Below are 18745 nucleotides of genomic sequence, written 5' to 3' on the forward strand. Positions count from 1 at the left end.
TTGCCCCCCAGCTGATGTGCTTCAGCAGAGCAGTGTGGGCACCACAGCCCAGCCCCACACCTGCATGGGACACCCTGGGTCTTCCTGGCACAGAGTCTGGTGGGCAATGGGGAGCCTGGACCGGGACACAGTGGAGCCAGCCCTGATACTCAACGCTGCAGCCATGCCACATCCCCAGAGCTGAGCGAGGTGCGGTGTTGGCATGCAAGGAGCGGGAGTCAGGGGTGCCACAGCCCCAGGCCCAGCCAGTCCCCTCCCCGCAACAGGCATTTGCTACCGGACCCCATTGAAGGAGCAGCTTGGCTACGGCTTTCAGGCGACCCCGCACTCAAAAGGCTCAGCAAAGCCTCGGTGCCCAAGGAGCAAAGCCTCGGTGCCCAAGGAGCGAAGCTGAGCATGAACTGGCCGGCGCCTGCGCTGGCGTTTGGGGATTTTTTTTTGCTGATTAGAAATTAGAGCAGTGACCTTTAGGGTTGTATGGTGTGATTGTGTGTTTCAAAGCAAAAGCAACTCAGGCACTTGCAGCAGACTGATGCTTTCCGAGACAACTCATCAGCACTTTAAATAGTTACTACACACGTGCACATGTGAAGATTAAGCAAAGTAGCCCTGATGTAATGCTGCAGCCAGGTGAGAGCAGAGGAAGTCCTGTTCAATCAGGCGAAAATGCTCTCAGTTTACAATAGGGCCATATATAGTTGATTAATTCTATGTTAATTAGCTTGCTTGAGGAGCAAAAGGGTGTTAAAGACAGGCTTTTTGGAGGTGTCTGCTGGCTGAACCCACTCTGTAGCAATAAAGAGACATAGTTCATCTGCTCTTTGCTTTCTTGTGTACCACCAAAAACATGGACTCAAGGGAATGAACTCAAAGAACTTAAATAATAAATGAGAATTTGACCGAAGCCATTTCAACCGAGACAGGCACATAAGGGACACTGAGATCTGGGGCTAAGCCAGGCTGGCCTGCAGTCCCCGAGGAGTTGCCCTGAAGCCCCAGGCAAGCCTGTGCAACCTTTTGGGACTGGGACCCCTTCCACATCTGATGTGCATCCAAGAGACACAAGCAGCAGCCTGAGTAGCTGGGACATTTAACCTTTATTGAACACTTTAAATAAGCTGGGTATATATTACTAGCAATTATTAATAATAATAAAAAACACAAGAGTTCTGCATTCACCAGTGCATTATGCAGGAGGGAGGAAAGCCGGCTCCCACCCTTGCCGGGGGCCTGGCAGCCTGGCCGTGCTGCCCACTGGCCCCATCCCCATGATGCCAGGATGGTACCTGGCCCCTCTGCCAGCACCCTGCCCCCAAACCTGTGTGGCAGGGAGTTGCGAGGCATTGTGCTGGCTCAGCACCCAGCCCTTGGCATTGGGCCGGCAGGGACAACCCCAGTGTTGGCAATCCTCCCCATGCACTGCCCATGGGCATTGCCCCTCTCCCGGCCCCCTGCCCACCTCTCCCCATGTCAGGGACTGGCTGTGCTCCACATGCTTGTGGATACACATGGGTACACCCACCAGTCCCACAGGATCCCCAAATACACACATACACACGCTGACCTCTCTACCCCAACCCAGTCCCGCTCACCCACCGGGGTGCAGGGGACTCCCAGTTCTCCCAGAGGAGCAGGCTCACTGTACACCCCTCTGCAAGAGCAGGCAGAGGGGTGAGCCCTTGGAGAAAGGGGGTCCTGGATCCAGGGCTTGAGCCCTGGGGCCCCGCGGGGGACCAGCCCTGCCGCTTGGGGCAGTGCTTGGGTCAGGGGTGTTATTGCACTTCAGTCCCCAGAAGAGACCCAGCCCACTCCCAGGGCTTCCTGCAGAGCCCCAGGGCTGATCCTGGTGGGATGGGTGCCCGAGTGCCTGGGCAGTGCTGTGGCAGCTACAGCACATGGCACAATGGCCGCTGCTGGTCACCAAGCACTGGGCAAGGACAGACCGTGGGGATGTGCCAGGCTCCTGCATTGCCCAGTGCTGCGGCTGCAGAGGGGTGTGAATGGCAGCTGGATGCAGCCCCACTCCCCGGGATCCCCATCACTAGGACTGTGCCTCCGGCAGCTTCAGCCTGGGCTCAGCCAGCACTGGCGCCGGAGCTTTCTGGTGTTGGCCCCTGTCGTGGCAGAGGAGGCTCTTGGTCTCAGAGTTGAGGTTCTGGTAGCGAGGAGGGCTGGGAGCTGGCTGGTGGCAGATGGAGGCAAAGTTGAAGCTGAAGGGACTCACACAGCAGCCAGGGCAGGGCAGCACTTCATCCTGCTCTGGCACGGCACCAGAGCTGTGCCCAGGCAGCATGGCTGAGTGCTCCGTTTGCTCCAGCGCCACCCCACAGGTGATGCTAAGCTTGGAGGAGCCGTGCTCCAGCCCGCTGCCCCAAGCCAGAGGTTTGCTGACCATCACATGGTTGTTGTTGATGAGGAGCCTGCTGGGGGATTGTGTCTCCGGTTGCCAGGGCTCAGTGCCCAAGGATGCCGTGTGGATGAAGTTGCTGTTGGGGGGCAGCAGGGTGGGCTGTGGCAGCTCAGAGTTGTCAAGGCCGCAGGCCCTCTGCATTTTTGCTCTGGAGCTGGGGCTGGAGGCTTGTCCCCAAGCTGGGGGAGAAAGGAGGGCGGGGGGCTGGGGGTTGTCAGTGGGATGGGGGGACACCACATCCAGCGCCAGGCCCCCCTGGTGGGGCAGCTCGGGAGAGGCGGGCAGAGAGTGGCACTTGCGGGGGCTGGTGGTGGGGGCTGAGAAGTCACACTGCACCTCCACCTCCACGGCGGGCTCGGGCGTCACAGTGGTGCTGAGCTCGAGCGGGGCGGGGGGCGGCAGGTCCAAGGTGAGCGAGATGACCGACTTGCTCAGCGTATCAAAGAGCTTGATCTTTCCCCCCTTCAGGTCCTCTCGCTGGGAGAAGGGGTTGACACGGGGGGACATCTCCTTGGACCTGGCCCCACTATTAGGCTCCAGCGGCTGCAGCTGGTCAGGTGGTTTGGGGGCGAACACGTCGGACTGGCTGCGGGACAGGCGCTGGTCCGGCTGCAGGTGCTGTGTCCCCAGCTCACGCAGGGGTGACTGCTTGGTGCAGCTGGCTGACATCCTGGCCACAGCTGGGCATGGGCACAGGAATGTGTCACCAGCTGCCAGCAGCTGCCCATGTAGGGTGCTACTGGGTGCTGGGCACACAACTACTCAGGGGTGCACCCTGAGGAAGGAACAGGGAACAATTCCATCCTGCACACCTCACACACTCCTGTCTCCTTCCCCTACAGCTGATGGGGTAGGACAGGACACCTCACATGCCCCCATTTTTGCACCCTGCTATGGCCTGTCCCCGGGGTGCCCACGTACCGAGTGTGGCTGAGGTCTCAGGTGTAGGCAGGCTCTCCCCGATGCCGAAGAAGGTGGCCCCAGCACACTCGGTGCCAAGCTGGTGCTGCAGGATGCTCTCCAGGCACTGTGTGATTTCCAGGAAGGAGGGGCGGGAGGTGGGCTCCATCTGTGAACAGGAGAGGTTCCCCATCAGGTCTGTGCCCTGCCCGAGCACTGCAGGGAGCCCTGCACAGCAAAGGCAGCTCCCTGCTCTCCCCATGAGCAGGCAAGGCAGCCTGTCCTGCCCAGCTGCCCTGGTGGGGAAGGGCCATGGAGGTGGGAATCTCACACTGCAGCAGTGAAAAGCCAGCTGGAGGAAGGCCGCTGGGCAGTCGATTCCCACCATAGTGCAGAAAGTGGTGACATCCAGACCAAAATCCTGCAACGGAGAAAGGAGGAAGAGTGAAGTTAGGTCCCCTGGGACACCACATGGCCCAGGGCACCTGAAATGGCCTGGCTCCCATCCCCATGCTGACTGTGTGCCACCCAGGACTGTGGACCTGGAAGCACCCCAAGTGGGGCACAGCAAGGGAACACCCTGGTGTCACCCCACACTGGGGTAAGGCTGGGGGATGCTGGTACACAGATGCCTCCTGCTCTCTGCCTCAATCCAACTGTCCACTTCTCCCACCCAGGCTGACTATGGGCTCCAAGGACAGGTTACCAGCACAGACTATCCCTCCTCAGCCAGCAAGTGGGACAGAGCACCTCTGCCCTGAGGTGTGGGGCAGCTCCTGCATATAGGGCTCTGCTCAACACAGGAGAATGGCTTCTCTTGTTTGGTGAAGCAATCCCAGCCCCGGTGCTGCCGCCCACCACTCTCCCCACCCGTTACCATCCCACAGAATCACCTCAGTGCGGGGCAGGTAGTCGGGGTCAGCTGGCACACGAGCGATGGTCTCGCACAGGATGATGCCGTATGCAAACACATCGACCTGCAGAGAGTGGGGAGTCACAGGAGTACCCCATGGCCTCGATGTGCCCACCAATCTGCAAAGCCACAGCCCTCCTCCTCCCCGCAGAGCCACAGCAGGGGCTCTGGAAGCCCAGTTCCTTCCCTCTAGGTGTGAAAATGTCCCCAGGGCTGCAAATTCTGCAAACCACTGGCAGCACAAGCCTGGGTAAAGCCCCACGAAAGGCAGCCACAGAGCCTCACCTTCTCATTGTAGATCTCCCCACGCAGTACCTCGGGTGCCATCCAGTACGGGGAGCCCACGATGGCCAGCGGCTCCTTCTCGCTGCCCTCACTGGGGGACATGGTGGAGTATTAGGGGCTGCATCAGTCCCCTGTCTGTCCAACCTCCTCACACTCCTGCTGCTGCAGCCCAAATCACCATCTCCATCTCCCTTCCTGGACTAACCTCACAGCCCCACAAACTCATCTCTCTCCAGCCACACCACACCCTTCATCCCCTTCCAGCCCACCCCAAATGTGTCCATCTGCCCCAAAAGTCCCCACTGCTGTGGACCACCCCACTACCCCTTATCCCTATCCTTTTAGCTGCATCCCAAATATCCATCCCTCCCCAGCTCCTGCTGCAAGTGGCATGGAAACCCCCCACTCCAGGGATGGGCCAGATAGGTGGATGCTTTCCACGCACCTGTAGGTGGGGATCTTCTCCGCCAAGCCGAAGTCACCCACCACAGCTGTGTAGCCATTGGCCTCGCAGCGCACCAGGCAGTTCTGGGGGCACAGGAGGACCCCTGTCACACCAACTGCGCCAGCCCTGCCTCACCAGCCACTGCTCCCAGGATGCCTGGGCACAGTGCAACCTCCTGCTCCCCAGCCAGCCATGGCTGGGGCAGCCACGTGGGTGTGGGACAACAAGGGCAATTTGAGCACCCTGTACCTTGGAGGTGAGGTCGCGGTGGAAGATGCCCTTGGAGTGCAGGTAGTGTAGGCCACAGGCAATGTCGCGGGCCAGCTTGACGCGCGTGGACCAGGAGAGGGGCACAGGGCTGTCCAGCAGCTGTTCCAGGTTCCCACCATTGATGTACTGATGGAAAGAGCCGGTCCACTGCATCACTGCATCCCCCCTCCCATAATGCTGGGTGCCCATCTCTCATCCTAGAGCATCTTCCAACCACCCCACAGCACAGCCTCCCAGCAGACCTTGCCCTGTACATGTGCCACAGGCCAAGAGTGTATTCCCACAGGGAACTGTCCCGTCACATTGTCATATTGTCCCATCCCCACACTTACAGGAATCCCAAGATTCATGGTTATTGCCACACTCTTACCTCTGTCAGTGCGTGCAGCTGTCCCTGGTGCACACACACCCCCATGAACCTGTGAGATAGAAGGGACCTGAGGGTGGCCGCAGCAGGGACCAGCCCCAGGAGCTAATCCAGCATCAGCAGTAGCTCCAAACCCCCAGGCTAGGAAAAAGGGGGGCAATGGTGCCAGCAGCGGGGGAGCAGGTCCTACCTGAGGATGTTGGGGTGCGAGAGGCGCTTCATCAGCTGCACCTCCTTCAGCATGTTGCCCCGGTTGCTGGTCAGCTTGTTCATCTTCAGCACCATGATCTGCCCCGACTGGCGGTGCCGCACCTGGAGAGGGGTGTCGAGGAGGTTGAGTCCCACAACCCCCCTGCACCAGACTGCACCCAGCTTCCACCCCAGTCCTAGAGGTAGGAGCTAAGCACCCCACATACCCAAGGCACAGGGCAACCCAGGGACCACTAGGGCTAGGGAGGGCTCTCTCAGCACAGCAGCACCCTGAGGACTCCCAGTACCGACGACACATCCACATCCTTACAGGGCACCTTGTTTGTGACATTGCCATGACCTCCCAGAGGGGCAACAACAGCCCCCATAAGCTGTGATCCCAGCCCAACTGCAAGAACAGGCATGTGCAGGATTGGGGCGCACCAGGAAGGGCTTATTCAAGTCAGCACCACACAGCCAGACCCTACCAACACGGGGTGGAGAACAGAGGGGACACATTGCCCCTCCACACCAGCCCCAGGGGTGGCCAATGCTGCCCTAGTGCTTGACCCCAGTCTGGCAGGTCACAGCGCTCAGAGGAGCTGTATATTTAGCTGGCCCCAGCCCGATGCTGTCATGCGAGCTGGGGCCCTGGTCCCCCGCCAAGAACAGCAGCTGGAGCACGGCCAAGCACGGACACCCCGTGCATCTGCAGCTCCCTGGCATGTGCAGGGCAAGGAAAGAGCACGGGATACCCTGACCCAGCACTGCGCTGGGGGGGCCAAACCGGTGCTGAGGGTCCCCTCCTGAGCAGGTGCTGGGGGGGAGATGTGCCCCCACCCTGGAGCAGCAGCTGATCAGGGGGACATCCCAGTGTATCCCAGCTGCCCCCCAGCACACATGGAGCCGTGCACGGAGGCACAAGCATTCCTCAGCGCTGCCGTCAGCTCCCTGCTCTTCTCCTTTTTAGTCAATGCTGGTTGAGGCTGCTGTGCTGGTGCCAGCCCCTGGCCTGCCTCACAACACCCCTCACCTCAGGGATTGCCTCCACAGGCAAAACATGGGCACTTGGCAGGAGGCAGGAACCCCAGCACCCCGCATCCTGCTCACAGCCTGGCCCCATCACAACAGGGGGAGGCTGGCATGCTGGGCCTGCCAGGGCTCTCTTCCTACACCAGAGCTGGGATTGCTTCAGTGAGCAGTTGTCTGGGGTGTACACCACGATGGGGATCTATCCCACACCAAATACCCAGGGGATGGGCAGTAGCTCCCCTCTACCAAAGGGCCTGGGGGAAATGAGCGCTTTATGAAGATGCCTCTACACTTCCGTGTGCACCAGGGCCAAACCAGCCCCAGGAAGGGTGGGAAGTGAGAGACAATGGCCACGCCAGTGCCCTGCCACCATCAGCTCATAGAGTGCATGGAGCGACTCTGAATAATTCAGCAGGCACCTGCCTGAGGGCACCGTGCTCCAGTTACACCTGCTCACCTCCAGCCAGCCCTGGCCAGCCAGCTGGCACCCTTGACCCACAGACAGGGGCCACCTGGCAGCAGAGATCAGGATGGACCCTGGATGAGTGAGAAGGGGACATTTCAGACACCTGGCACTGTGCACCCCCATCCTGGCAGCCCACATGCTGCAGGGAGAAGGGAGGGTGCACTTCCCCATGGCTCTTTCTTGCTGAGCACTGGGCATGTTGAGCTCTTGGGCTCAGGGAGAGCGTGTCACAGGAGGATGATACAGTGTCTGCTGTGCAGAACGCCCAGAGTGCCTCATCAAACGGCACTCCAGGTCCTCCCTGTGCCCACTGCCCCGCCCACCCCACCAGTGTCCTGCAGCACCTGGCACTGCTGCAAGCCCTATCCTGGTGCCCTAGGGCTTCTTGGCCACACCTGGATCCAGGGCAAGGGATACCCCCACCCTATCCCCACCATTGCTGCCTTCCCTCCACTCCATCCCTCTCTGTGGGGCAGCTGGGGGCAGCACCAGACACAGAAACCAGGCTCCCAGACAGGCTTTGTGCAGGCTTTAAGGAGGGGGCCTGCCTGACCACAGCGGGGTGGGCAGAGTTTCCCTTGGTTCTTCTAGCTCCCCACAGGAACTAAGGAAGCCAGAGCCTGGATAAGGCCAGCGGGACCCCCAGCCTTGCCAAGTCTCTGGTGCTTGGTGCCCAGCAAAACACATCACTCCTGACCCAACTCTCCTGGCAGCAGTGCTTTCTTCCCTTCCCACGCCATGTGGGGCTGGCAGGACTGGCTCGGTCAGTTTGGCTGCCACTGGCAGCTGCCAGACGGCAGGACCCGGCTCAGTGGCGCGGGCAGGCTCATGCCCGCCGGGACGGTTGTGGGCGGCAAGGCTCCCGGCGCCACGTGCCCACGCTGGGAATGCCGTGTGGCACGCACAGCACTGGCACTTGGTGGCCATGTGCCCTGGGCCTGGCTGGCTCCCCCCCAAGCAGCAGCGTCCCCGCATCAGGGAGCAACGTCTGAGTGGGCAGCAGCTCAGCCCTGCATAGTGAGGATGTGCCCGTGGCTTAATTCCTCATTAAAAAACCACCTGCCGTTGGAATAGGCTGGGTGAGGTCCGAGTGCAGCCACGTGGTGTCCGATACCTTAAGACTGGAGAGGGGGCGAAGGAAAGGTGTGGTGAAAGCCCCTTCTTCAGGAATTATCCCAGGCATCCCAGGAGCCCCTGGTCAGCACAGCCCTGCCTTGATGTCCTTCTCTGTGACTCCACTCCAAGGGTCATTCATTCCACTCCAGGAGCCACACACCCATGAGGCGCAACATCCTTGAGGGTGTCCAGTGCCCTGAGCTCACTTGTGAGACCCTGTCCTGCCACCTTCCCTGCATGCTTCATGGCTCAAGTCCAGCCCATACCTGGGACAGCAGGGAAGAAGTTATGCTCCCTTGGCCTTCTCATGGCATCCCACATGCACTGGCCAGTTTACCCAGTCTGTCCAGGTGCTAGTACCAGCCCAGCATCCTGCCTGACCTCTGGAAGCAGGAGTAGCAGAGAAGTGGGCAAGCCATGACCCCAGTGGGGACAAAGTGCCTCACTAAGGGAGTTTCCTCCCTCTCTGACATCCAGGGAAGGCAGCAGGCAGCAGAGCCTCCCTGTGCAGGACCAGGACGGCGTCCCCTCTTGCCTCTCTCATGCACTCTGGCATAGTGCCCAGGAATCCCAGCACATTCCCCAGAGCTGAGCTCAGCCGGGCAGCAGTGCTGGGCTGCAGGGGGAGAACAAGCCACTTTGTCCCCCACCCAGGAAAAAGGCAAGACCTTGCCTCTCACCGATGCTCCCTGTCATCCCACACGGCCAGTCCATTGGGCACTTCATTGGGTACTGTGGCTGAGCTGGGGTGCCGTGGCATGTTGGGTCCCCATCCCATCTGTCGCCAGCATGCCGGGCTGGGGGATGGGACAGGCTGGCTGCGGCCCCAGCCTGGGCACAAGGGATCTGAGCTCTTTTAACAGCGGAAATTAGAGTCTTATTTAAAGAGCATGCTAATCAGAGCAAGCAGACGGCCTGCTCCCTCCCCACAGCCGGCACTCCTGTCTAGACACAGGGAAAAGCTGCCCTGGCACCTCCCCACCCAGAGGTCTCAGCAGCCAGAGCCCCCTGCACCCTGCGCTGGGGACAGGCTGGCACACGTTTCCACTCTCTGCATGTTGCTTTGCTCCCTGCCCCACACAGGCAAGGCACAGTCATGTAGGGACACCATCCTGTATCCCTCATCCAAGACAGTCCTGCAGAGAAAGACGGAAGGGCAGGTAAGGGAGCTGGCAAGGCCACTGGTGATCCCACAGCTACTCGCAACAGCTGCAGGAGCTCCTGGGAATCCCAGTAACACAACTGGGTGAGATTGGAAAACCTGCTCATTGCAAGGAAAAGGCAGAATCAGTCAAGACAGACTTCCTCCAAGGAACTGAAAGAGTCAGTGCACACAGCACCTGCTCCCGGAGAAAGTTTGAGCATCAGCAGCCCCCACCTCCTGTGCTCCTAGGAGCGGCACCATGGGCACACCAGGAGCTGGGGCAGTGCAGGTGTCACATTGTGGCGGCAAATTATTGCCAGCCCTCACTGGCAAGCTGAGAGAACACCCCGTGACAGAGCAGGAGAGGTGCCGGCAGGTCTCCAGCCAGTCAGCACAACACATTTCCAGTGCCCGGGACTTCTGAGCGGTGATAGCAGGGCCAGGGCTGCTCCTGGCCTTGCCACAGCTGGCTGACCTTGGTAAATTCATCTCCTCCCTGTCTGCCTTAGTTTACCCATCTGTGTCATGCTGCTTCACTCTATTCCCTAAAACAAGGCAGATGAAGACCATCTGATTAGAGGGAGGGAGTTGTGCTGTTAGTTGCACTGGAAAATTGGGACTAAACAGAAAATCCCAAAGGTTGGAGGGGAAGTGAGCAGAGACAGGTGGGTTACAGTGATGTCAAAATCCTCTCCTGAGTTCTGTTGATGCTGAGAGCTGCTAATCCACACAGACACATACACACACACACACACACACACACAAGGTACTGTGGAAATCGGATGCTGGGCAGAGCACCACCACAGGCAGAGCACCTTGGGAAGCAGCGTCTCCAAGAAGATGTGCAACATCAGGGCATAAGGTGCAGATTTGGATGAGTGAAGACCTCTGGATACAGCCCCTAGGATGCTGCCCATAGTCCCTGTATCTGCTGCAGACAGCGCCCAGGAAGGTAAGAGAGGGATGTGGGGAAGAGATGCAACAGTAGTTTAAGGGCTGAAGAAAATGCCTGGCACAAACACACCTGGCTCCATCTGCTCAGTCTATTGGAAATGGAGAGGTGGCTTCCTGCAATGTCTGTGTATCTGAGAAAGTGGGGGGGCTGGTGACTCTGAAGTCACACAGGGAAAGGCAATGAGAACCAGGTGCTCCAGAGGCAAACAGCCCTGCTCTGCAGCACAGTGGGGAACCATGAACAAGCACCATGGAAAAGGGCAGCTTCTCGTCACTGGTGTCTCTTGTTTGCTCTGGACAGCCTTCCTGAAAAAAGTGCTTGGCTGGAGCAGGATAAGGCTCAGCGAAGGAGCTAGCTTGGGACACCAGGACATAGACACACTGAGCCCCTTGGGTTTAATGCTGAGAAGACAGTCAGATACTTCTGCTGGTACCCCAGCACCCTGTCTGGCCCTGGCTTGGCTGCACACCAGGGCACAGCTACCTGCAGAGGGGCAGAGATTTCCAGGTCCCCTCCCTGTCCCTGATGCCCACCAAGGCTGGAATGAGGCAGGATCCAGTAACCATACACAGGAGGGAGATTCAAGTGCCCATAGCCTTGGAAAGCTACAGCAGGAACAAGGGAGGTGGGAGGAAAATGGGTACTGGGTTGCCCTGCCAAGCTCCATCCCTCTCGCAAGCTCAGGTGGCCAAACCCCAGCTCAGATCCCAGGCCTATCCCACCATCCTGCTGAGCTCTTGGACTCAACCCACTGCATGAGTACAAAGCCCCATCTGGCCCCCTCCTGCCCCTACTTCCTCGCCACCATGCACACACACTGACTCCCGCTCCTGATTATGCTCGTGCCCCTCAAACTCTGCCAGTCCCCCAAATCCTACATCCAAGTGACCCCACAAGAACATGAACAACACGTGGGAGAAGGAGCATTTTGCGGCTCCCACAGAGCCTGAGAAAAAAACCAGCAAGGCAAGAAGAGACCATGGCCTGGCTGAGACACGGGAGCATCCATTATTAAAGAGCCGTATGCACGCCTGACATTATTAAATGCCTCCCTCCGCTTCGAAGTGCTGCTGTGTGCTCCAAGCCAGAGATCAATAGCAGGAACCCAGCCAGCAGAGAGGTCGTGGCTCAGCGGGGAGCTCCAGGAGGGAGCATGGAGGAGAGGGACCCCTCTGCACACCTTCCATGGTCCCTTGCAGGACACCTCTCCAGTGGCTGCAGAAGAGCCGGGTCTCAGGGTCTCCCTGCTGAGCGGTGGCAGGGCTGGAGAGGGACCCCAGGGTCCTGCTGGGATGTGGATGCCCAGCTGTGCTGCGTGTGCAAGCGTGGTCCCATGCAAGGGACAAGTGCACTGCTGCTGCGACCTCAGTGACTGTGGTGGGGGGTGGTGGGGCTTGTGCCCAGCCCGCAGCTGCTCTTCGAGGGGCATGAAGCCACTGGAAGCACTACTTAAAGGCAGTCCTCACCCAATGGCTTAGGGCACCTCAAGTGATGCTGAGGCTGAAAACAACACATGCACACACCTCCCCTCTGACGGGAGAGGTGGCAGTGGCATCCAGGCAAGGCACAACCCCTCAGCCCTGGCAGCAGTGCGTGTGGGCTGGCAGAGTACTGTCACCAGGCACCTCTGCCACACTGTTGGGACCCTGAGCTCCCCATCAGAACTCATACACCTCCAACCAGAGTGTGGGCCACACACAGGCGTCCCCACCCTGACAGTCCCAGAGAGGCTGGAGGACAAAGGCAGCTCTAGGGTCCCAGCCAGGGGCTGGCCCTGTGCTGCTCTATGGCATCGCAGCCCTCTCCCACAGTCGGATACCTTCTTGAGGCTCTGGTGGGGCACCCGGCACATCCACCTGCCCAGCGCTGGCTGGAGCAGGCCTGGCAACGCCGGACATCACCTTGGAGTGGCTGCGAACGCTGCCTGGATCCCCTGCCACAGGCAAACCCTGGGCCCGGCGGGGTCGGGTCTCCAGGCTTTTGACAGGGGTCCCTGAGTCTGTGAATGTCCGGCATCTCACCCGTGCTCCGACCCCCTGCCCCCCCGCGCAACCCACGGCGCAGCCCCTGGGAGCGCTCAGCCTCCCCGGCTGTAAACAGAGCCGGCGCTCCCCTCCCCCTGCCCGGAGGGATGGAGCCACAACGCCCCGGCCGGGACGGCGCTCCCGGGAGGCTCCCCGAGTCTCCGCCGCACGGCACCGCCTCGCACAAGCCCCGGCCTCGCCGGCCGCCGGGGCTGCAAGGGGGGCACACAGAGCCCCGCCGAGGGCGCGGCCGGGCGCCGCGCTCCCGGGGGATGCCCGATCCCGGCGGGATGCCCCCGCGGACCGCCACCGCCGCTCCCGTCCCGCACACCTTGAAGACCTCGGAATAGAAGCCGGCCCCGATCTTCTCGCAGTAGAAGTCGTCGATGCGCGCCAGGGTGGAGACGGCGCTGCGCAGCGCCCGGTACGAGGAGGGCCGCAGCCGCCCGCAGCCCGGCCATGGCCCCGCCGCCTCCCCTTCGCCCTCGCTGGGCCGCCACGGCAGCTTCTCCCACTCCATGTCGGTCCCGCCGAGCACCTCCAGCACCATTCACATCCCCGCCCGGGCGGCCCCGCGGCCGGGACGCCACCGCCCTCCCGGCGCCCGCGGCGATGCTACAGGCGGCGGCGGCGGAGCGGGGCGGGCGGCGCGCCGGGGCGCTCCGCGTTCATGGCCCGGCGGCGGCGCCCCCACGACCCCCGGCGCGGCCCGGCGCTGCGCCTACACCGCCCCGAGCGCTGGCACCGGCGGGGCGGAGCCGGGGAGGGGACAGCTTTTAACTCCTTGGGACCCGCCGCCCTGCCGGAGACACCTCCCCGCCCGCCCCGCCCCGGTGGGCACAGCCGGGTCCCGCCCGCTCCGGTGTCCGCGTCCGCCAGCAGAAGCTCCCGGTCGGTACCGAGCGGGCATCTCCCTGGCGCCAGGGGGAGCTGTGAAGTCCCGGGGCACGGCTTGGGCAGACCCCATGGACAGAGGGGTCTGACCGTCCCCTGTCCTTGGGTGGGCCCTGCAGGCGTGAGAGTCTTCCTCCCCTGGGTCCCACCAGGATGCGCACCGTAAATGCGGGGCTTACTTTCTTCCCTGGGCCCTCCCTGGATGCCCCTTGTATCTGCGGGACTCTCTTTGTCCTGATAACACCCAGTCCCTGATGGATGGACAAAAGCTGTGGGCATCTGATCCGATCTCCCCATATATTGAGCCCCACCCCATACAGTGTCATGAGTCCAGTTCCCCCATACAAGGAGCTGGTGCCAGGACAAACCCCACTCATCAGGGGTTCGAACAGGCTCGTGCAGGCTCGTACGGGCTCGTATTTCTCCACACAGCCATCACCGTGCTGGATGAATGCTGTGGATGTGGGGCTCTGATTCTCCCTGTGCACCCACCCCAGCCTGGATGGTGTTCTGGTGCTGGTGGGATCTGTCCTCTGGAGCTCAGTGCTCTCAGTGAAAGCATGCCCAGTGCCTGTTGCAGCCCTTTGCATCCCTCCTGTTCATGGTATCTTCCACTTCTGTTTCCTCCTGCTTCCTACTCTCCCTCCAGGCCTTTTGCCTGCTCTGAGGCTCATCTGTCCCGTCCTTCCTGCCCAGGGACTCTCTGCAGCTGGATCTGCCCTTGCTCAGTCTCACACATTTTGCTGACGCTTTCCTTGGCATCCACCTGACTGTGCTGGCCCAGCCCTGCCTCAGCCACCTCCCTGGCTGCTGACACAACCCTGACTCCTCAGCTTCCCCCAAACTGCCCTGCTCCACAGCTGTTTCCCTGTGTGGTAGGACTGGCTCCACATGCCCTGCACCGCTCTAGCTGCTTTCCCTGCTGGCAAAAGCAGCCGCATAGAGTATCTCCATTTTTGGCCGGCGCTCAACTCCAGATACCACCAAGCACAGCAAAAACACCATGGACCATGAGCCCTGGGTTTTCCTCCTTGTCCCAGGAGGGAGAATAACCCTGTGGGCTAGAGCAGGGAAACTGAGCCTCTAACTTATTTATAGTGGGAACAGCACCCTGCCCCACCCCACTAGAAATTCATGGTATTTCTACTCTTCCTGGTCGGCAGAAGGGAGTGGGATTGTGCAGAGCAAGTGTCCTACATGTAGGAAGGTAGAGCCTGGTGACAGGTCTCTGCCAGTCCCAATCTCACAGGGTCTGAGCCATCCCTTGCCTCACCAGTACTGCTCCAGCCTGCCAGGGTGATGGATGGCATGTGCCAGGGAGACTGTTGCAGCCATGGGGTTACCATGCTGTGGAACAGGCCATATTCTAGGGTTTCCCAGGCCATATTCTAGGGTTTCCCAGGCCTCAGCAGCCTGACACAATGACAGGAGCAGCTTCATGGGTGAGAGGAGAGACCAGCATGTGCCTGTGGGGTAGGAGGCTGCAGCCTGTGCCCTCCCACCCTGGAAGCCAGCTGGCTGCCTTTCCTGCCTGCCTGGGCTCAGCCCTGGTACCTGAAACCTGCTGCACCCACAGCCCAGTGACCAGCTCCTCAGTGGTGTGGGAAGCCACTCAGAGGAGCAAAGCCAGCTCATCTGGGGCAACGAGGAGAGCCTCTCCCTGTCAGTTAAGTGCAGCAACCCCCCGAGGGTCAAGGCACTGCAGAGGAGATGGGGAATCCTGGTAGGCATCTTGCAGAGAGAAACTCAGGACCACTGCCTGTTCAGAGCTCCTGCTGCTCACAAGTGACTGGGTTTACATCCAATTAAGTTGTAATGGATAAATTAAAGCCCTGGAGATAGCTCTGACTGTGGAAATTACTGCTGCAGGATTTGCAGTCCCTTCTCTCATCAGCTTTGTTAACTCTACTGTGCTATTTCCACCACGCTCTGCTCCTGCCTGACACAGCAGGGCTGAACTGAGACATGGCTAAAAGTCTCCAGTGCCCCAAATCCCTCCCATGGTGCAGACAAGTACACTCTGGGCAGCTGGATGCAAAGTCAGGCTGGGCTGATCCTGCAGCAAACCCTGAATTAAGCTCCTCAATCCCTGGTGAGGAAGAGCGGAAAGGAGGTCTCTCTGGCTGTGCTTTGCTCACATGGATCTGCAGGGGGGAGGGGAAGGGGGCTTTGTCCTCTTTGCCCTTCTCCTTCTGGGCTCTACACCCTTCCTCTCTCATGGGAAGAAGATTCAGGAATTAACAAACATCTTCACCCTGCCTTCTGGGAATGGTGCATCGCCCAGGCAGAGCAGGGTCTCTGGGGTGGACTGTGCACATGGGTGTGTCCTGTAGGGTCTCTGGCAGGCACTGTGCTGAGCTATGCATGCCCTCACCGGCCTTTCCCGACACATTGCTGTGCTGCTTCTGAGTTCCTCCCTGCAGCAACAGCAAACCAAAGGGCAGAGATGAACCACGGTGAAGGCTCTTGCTGCCCTGCTGTCACACTTTAACCACAGACAGCAACTAGTGAGCAATAACTGAAACATCTCTGTGTTATCAACTTTATTCCCATGCTGAATCCAAAACACAGCACTAAAATGGCAGCTAGGGAGAAAAACTCTTTCACAGACAAAACCAGGAGACCTGCTCTCCTGCAACTGGTGCCACAGCTCACGGGCACAGCTTTGTCCAAGGGCAGTCCCAGGCCTGCTCTGATAAGGGCCTGCTTGTCCCACCACTGCAGCCAGACCAGGTTCTTGGTGGAGCAGGAGCCTTCAAATAGCCTAGGGAGGCTGGAGCTGGAGGAGTGCACGGATGTCCTCTGAGGATCAGGGCACACTACAGCTGGGGTGTGGCCAGGCTGTGGGCAGGACCGTGAAGGATGCAGGAGATTCCACACAGAAAACCTGGTCCTTACTGCACCCCCCCTCTATTCCACACCAGCACCCATGGCACTGCTGTCCTTGCAGGCTGGGATCAGCCAACAGCAACCCATCCTGACCAAAGGCTTGTGTTGCTCAGAGCCCTGGAGCCAAAACTGGTGCAGTCCCCTCCTCTGCACATGTGTGAGAGCCCACTCATACTTGAGGCTCCTTCTCTGCAAATACTCTGGAAAATCAATGACTGCTGCTGTGGGGCTCAGGTATAGCTGCAGGAAGTATGTGAAGCTGTGCCAGAACAGGTACCAGGCTTCATTGCAGGAGGATTTTCTAGCCTGGAGGGACTGTACAAACACAGAGGCAGGCAGGACAAAGAGCATCGACTGGCTCAAATGTCTCCCTTTGGTGCTTGCCTCCAGAATGCAGATGCAGTCTCTTGGTCCCAGGTGTTCTCTCTCCTCTTGTCCCAGAAAACCTCTGCTCTTTTCCCACGTTAACACACATCACTCAGCAGATCTGTGCACCTGCCCACCATGTCCTGAATGTTCCCTCCCTCCTCTGTGAGATGACTGGTCCCTGACAAACATCTCCCACTTCTTCCCTGTAAGAAACAGAAAAGGGAGCCACAGCAGGGGCTGTTACAACCTGTTAGAAGGCCTGGTCAGTTTGAGGAGCCTGGAGTACATGGCATAAGGTCCCAGCCCCAACCTGGTGGTGCCCAACAGCACACAGCACAGGTGACGCAGCGAGACTACATTTCCCAGAGCACTGTGTGCTGCTGAGCCCGGCAGGGCCATGCATGTTCCACACCCAGCACCATGGCTGCAGGCTGCAGCAGCCCACGTCCAGCTGCCAGCAGGGTCTGGTAAGGTCCCTGCTGTGCAGGCATATTGCTGTGCCCCTGTTCCCTCCCTGTCGCTCCAGCTGCAAAGCCAATGCAGGGCTGCCTGCAGTGTGAGGGCTGCAAATATTTGTTGTATCATTAATATTCTTGGAGCAGAGTCAGCATAGCACCTGGCAGCATTTGCTTGCTGCCTCCTGTTATCTCCCGTCGATGCTTCTCGTGCCTGGGTCCCAGTGCCGTGGCATCTATGGAAGCAGCATCCACGTGCCATCCCTGTCTTAGTGGTGGGCCATGATTTCAGCTCCCTGCTCTGCTTCTCCTCAAAAAAGCCCTAGCACCCATGCCAGGGGGACACTGGTGCCTGAATGCAGCTGAGTGTGTGCCTGCTGGAAGCCCCACGGACAGTGAAACTGAAAACATTAAGAACACTGCTAAAACAAAACCAACCACCATCTCTGAAAAGGAGGGGAGGCAGCTCTGGCTGTGCCTGCACCACCTGTGGCCCACAATGACATGATGACATGTAGCCATGTGAGCACAACTACATAAAATCATAGAATGGTTTGAGTTGAAAGGGACCTTACAGATCATCTCATTCCAACCCTCCTGCTATGGGTCAGGACACCTCTCACTAGACCAGGTTGCTTCAAGCCCCATCCAACCTGACCTTGAACACCGCCAGAGTTGGGGTGTACACAGCTTCTCTGAGCAACTCTGAGGCAGTGCCTCACCATCCCCACAGTAAAGAATTTTTTCTTAACATCTAATCTAAACCGGCCCTCTTTCAGTTTGAAGCTGTTCCCCCTCATCCTGTCACCACAGTTCCTGATGAGACTCCCTCCCCAGCTTCCTTGTAGGCCTCCTTCAGATACTGGAAGTTGCTATGAAGTGTCCACACAACCTTCTCTTCTCCAGGTTGAACATCCCCAGCTTTCTCAGCCCGTCTTTATAAGGAAAGTGCTCTAGTTCCCTTATCAACTTCATGGACCTCTTCTGGACTTGCTCTAAGAGTTCCATGTCCCCATTCTTGCAGTGAACCAGAGCTACAGGGAGCTTCACAGGAGCTGGTCAACTCATGCCAAACAGGTAGGGACAATGCTTACATTTCTGGCATCACCCACCCTGCTCCTGAACCAGCCTGCACATTTTATCTCACACCACCTGCCATGCTCCCACCCTTCAAGACTGCCCAGCAGGTAACAGGGCTGCTCCTTGTCCTCTTGGCCGGGACTTGGGAAATGGAACTCTCAGCAGCTCCACACTCATCCCAGGAGACTGTCAGCCTTGCTCCATCTCCTGCATCTTGCTGGGCTATTAGTAATACGCCCCAGCCACATCGCAGCATACCTGAAGGGCTTGTGGTTCTGGCAGAGGTGAGGCAGGAGCAGAGATGCCAAGAACCTGGTCTGGCTGCAGTGGTGGGACAAGCAGGCCCTTATCAGAGCAGGCCTGGGACTGCCCTTGGACAAAGTGGTGCCTGTGACCTGTGGCACCAGTTGCAGGAGAGCAGGTCTCCTGGTTTTGTCTGTGAAAGAGTTTGTTTTCTCCCTAGCTGCCATTTCAGTGCTGTGGTTTGGATTCAGCATGGGAATAAAGTTGATAACACAGAGATGTTTCAGTTATTGCTCACT

General features: G+C 59.2%; 1 protein-coding gene across 2 annotated transcripts; it reads right to left on the bottom strand.

The window, feature by feature from the left end:
• Positions 1 to 1078: 1078 nt before the first annotated feature.
• Positions 1079 to 13271, bottom strand: TESK1 (testis associated actin remodelling kinase 1). Of its 2 annotated transcripts, XM_051804614.1 has the most exons (10): positions 12848 to 13271; positions 5781 to 5902; positions 5594 to 5642; positions 5203 to 5349; positions 4954 to 5036; positions 4509 to 4599; positions 4204 to 4287; positions 3642 to 3731; positions 3332 to 3479; positions 1079 to 3090 (listed from the first exon to the last, which is right to left on the bottom strand). In XM_051804614.1, exons 1-10 carry the CDS (start codon positions 13064 to 13066, stop codon positions 2042 to 2044), a joined length of 2082 nt encoding a protein of 693 aa, XP_051660574.1. In that variant the 5' UTR covers positions 13067 to 13271; the 3' UTR covers positions 1079 to 2041. The 2 variants fall into 2 exon arrangements, with proteins under 2 accessions (XP_051660574.1, XP_051660575.1); XM_051804615.1 differs by lacking the exon at positions 12848 to 13271 and having other exon boundaries at positions 3644 to 3731; positions 5781 to 5874.
• Positions 13272 to 18745: the final 5474 nt, after the last annotated feature.

The sequence above is a fragment of the Manacus candei genome, unplaced genomic scaffold (assembly GCF_025592945.1).
Source record: "Manacus candei isolate 608988 ecotype Guabito, Panama unplaced genomic scaffold, ASM2559294v1 h1tg000061l, whole genome shotgun sequence".
NCBI classification, from domain to species: Eukaryota; Metazoa; Chordata; class Aves; order Passeriformes; family Pipridae; genus Manacus; species Manacus candei.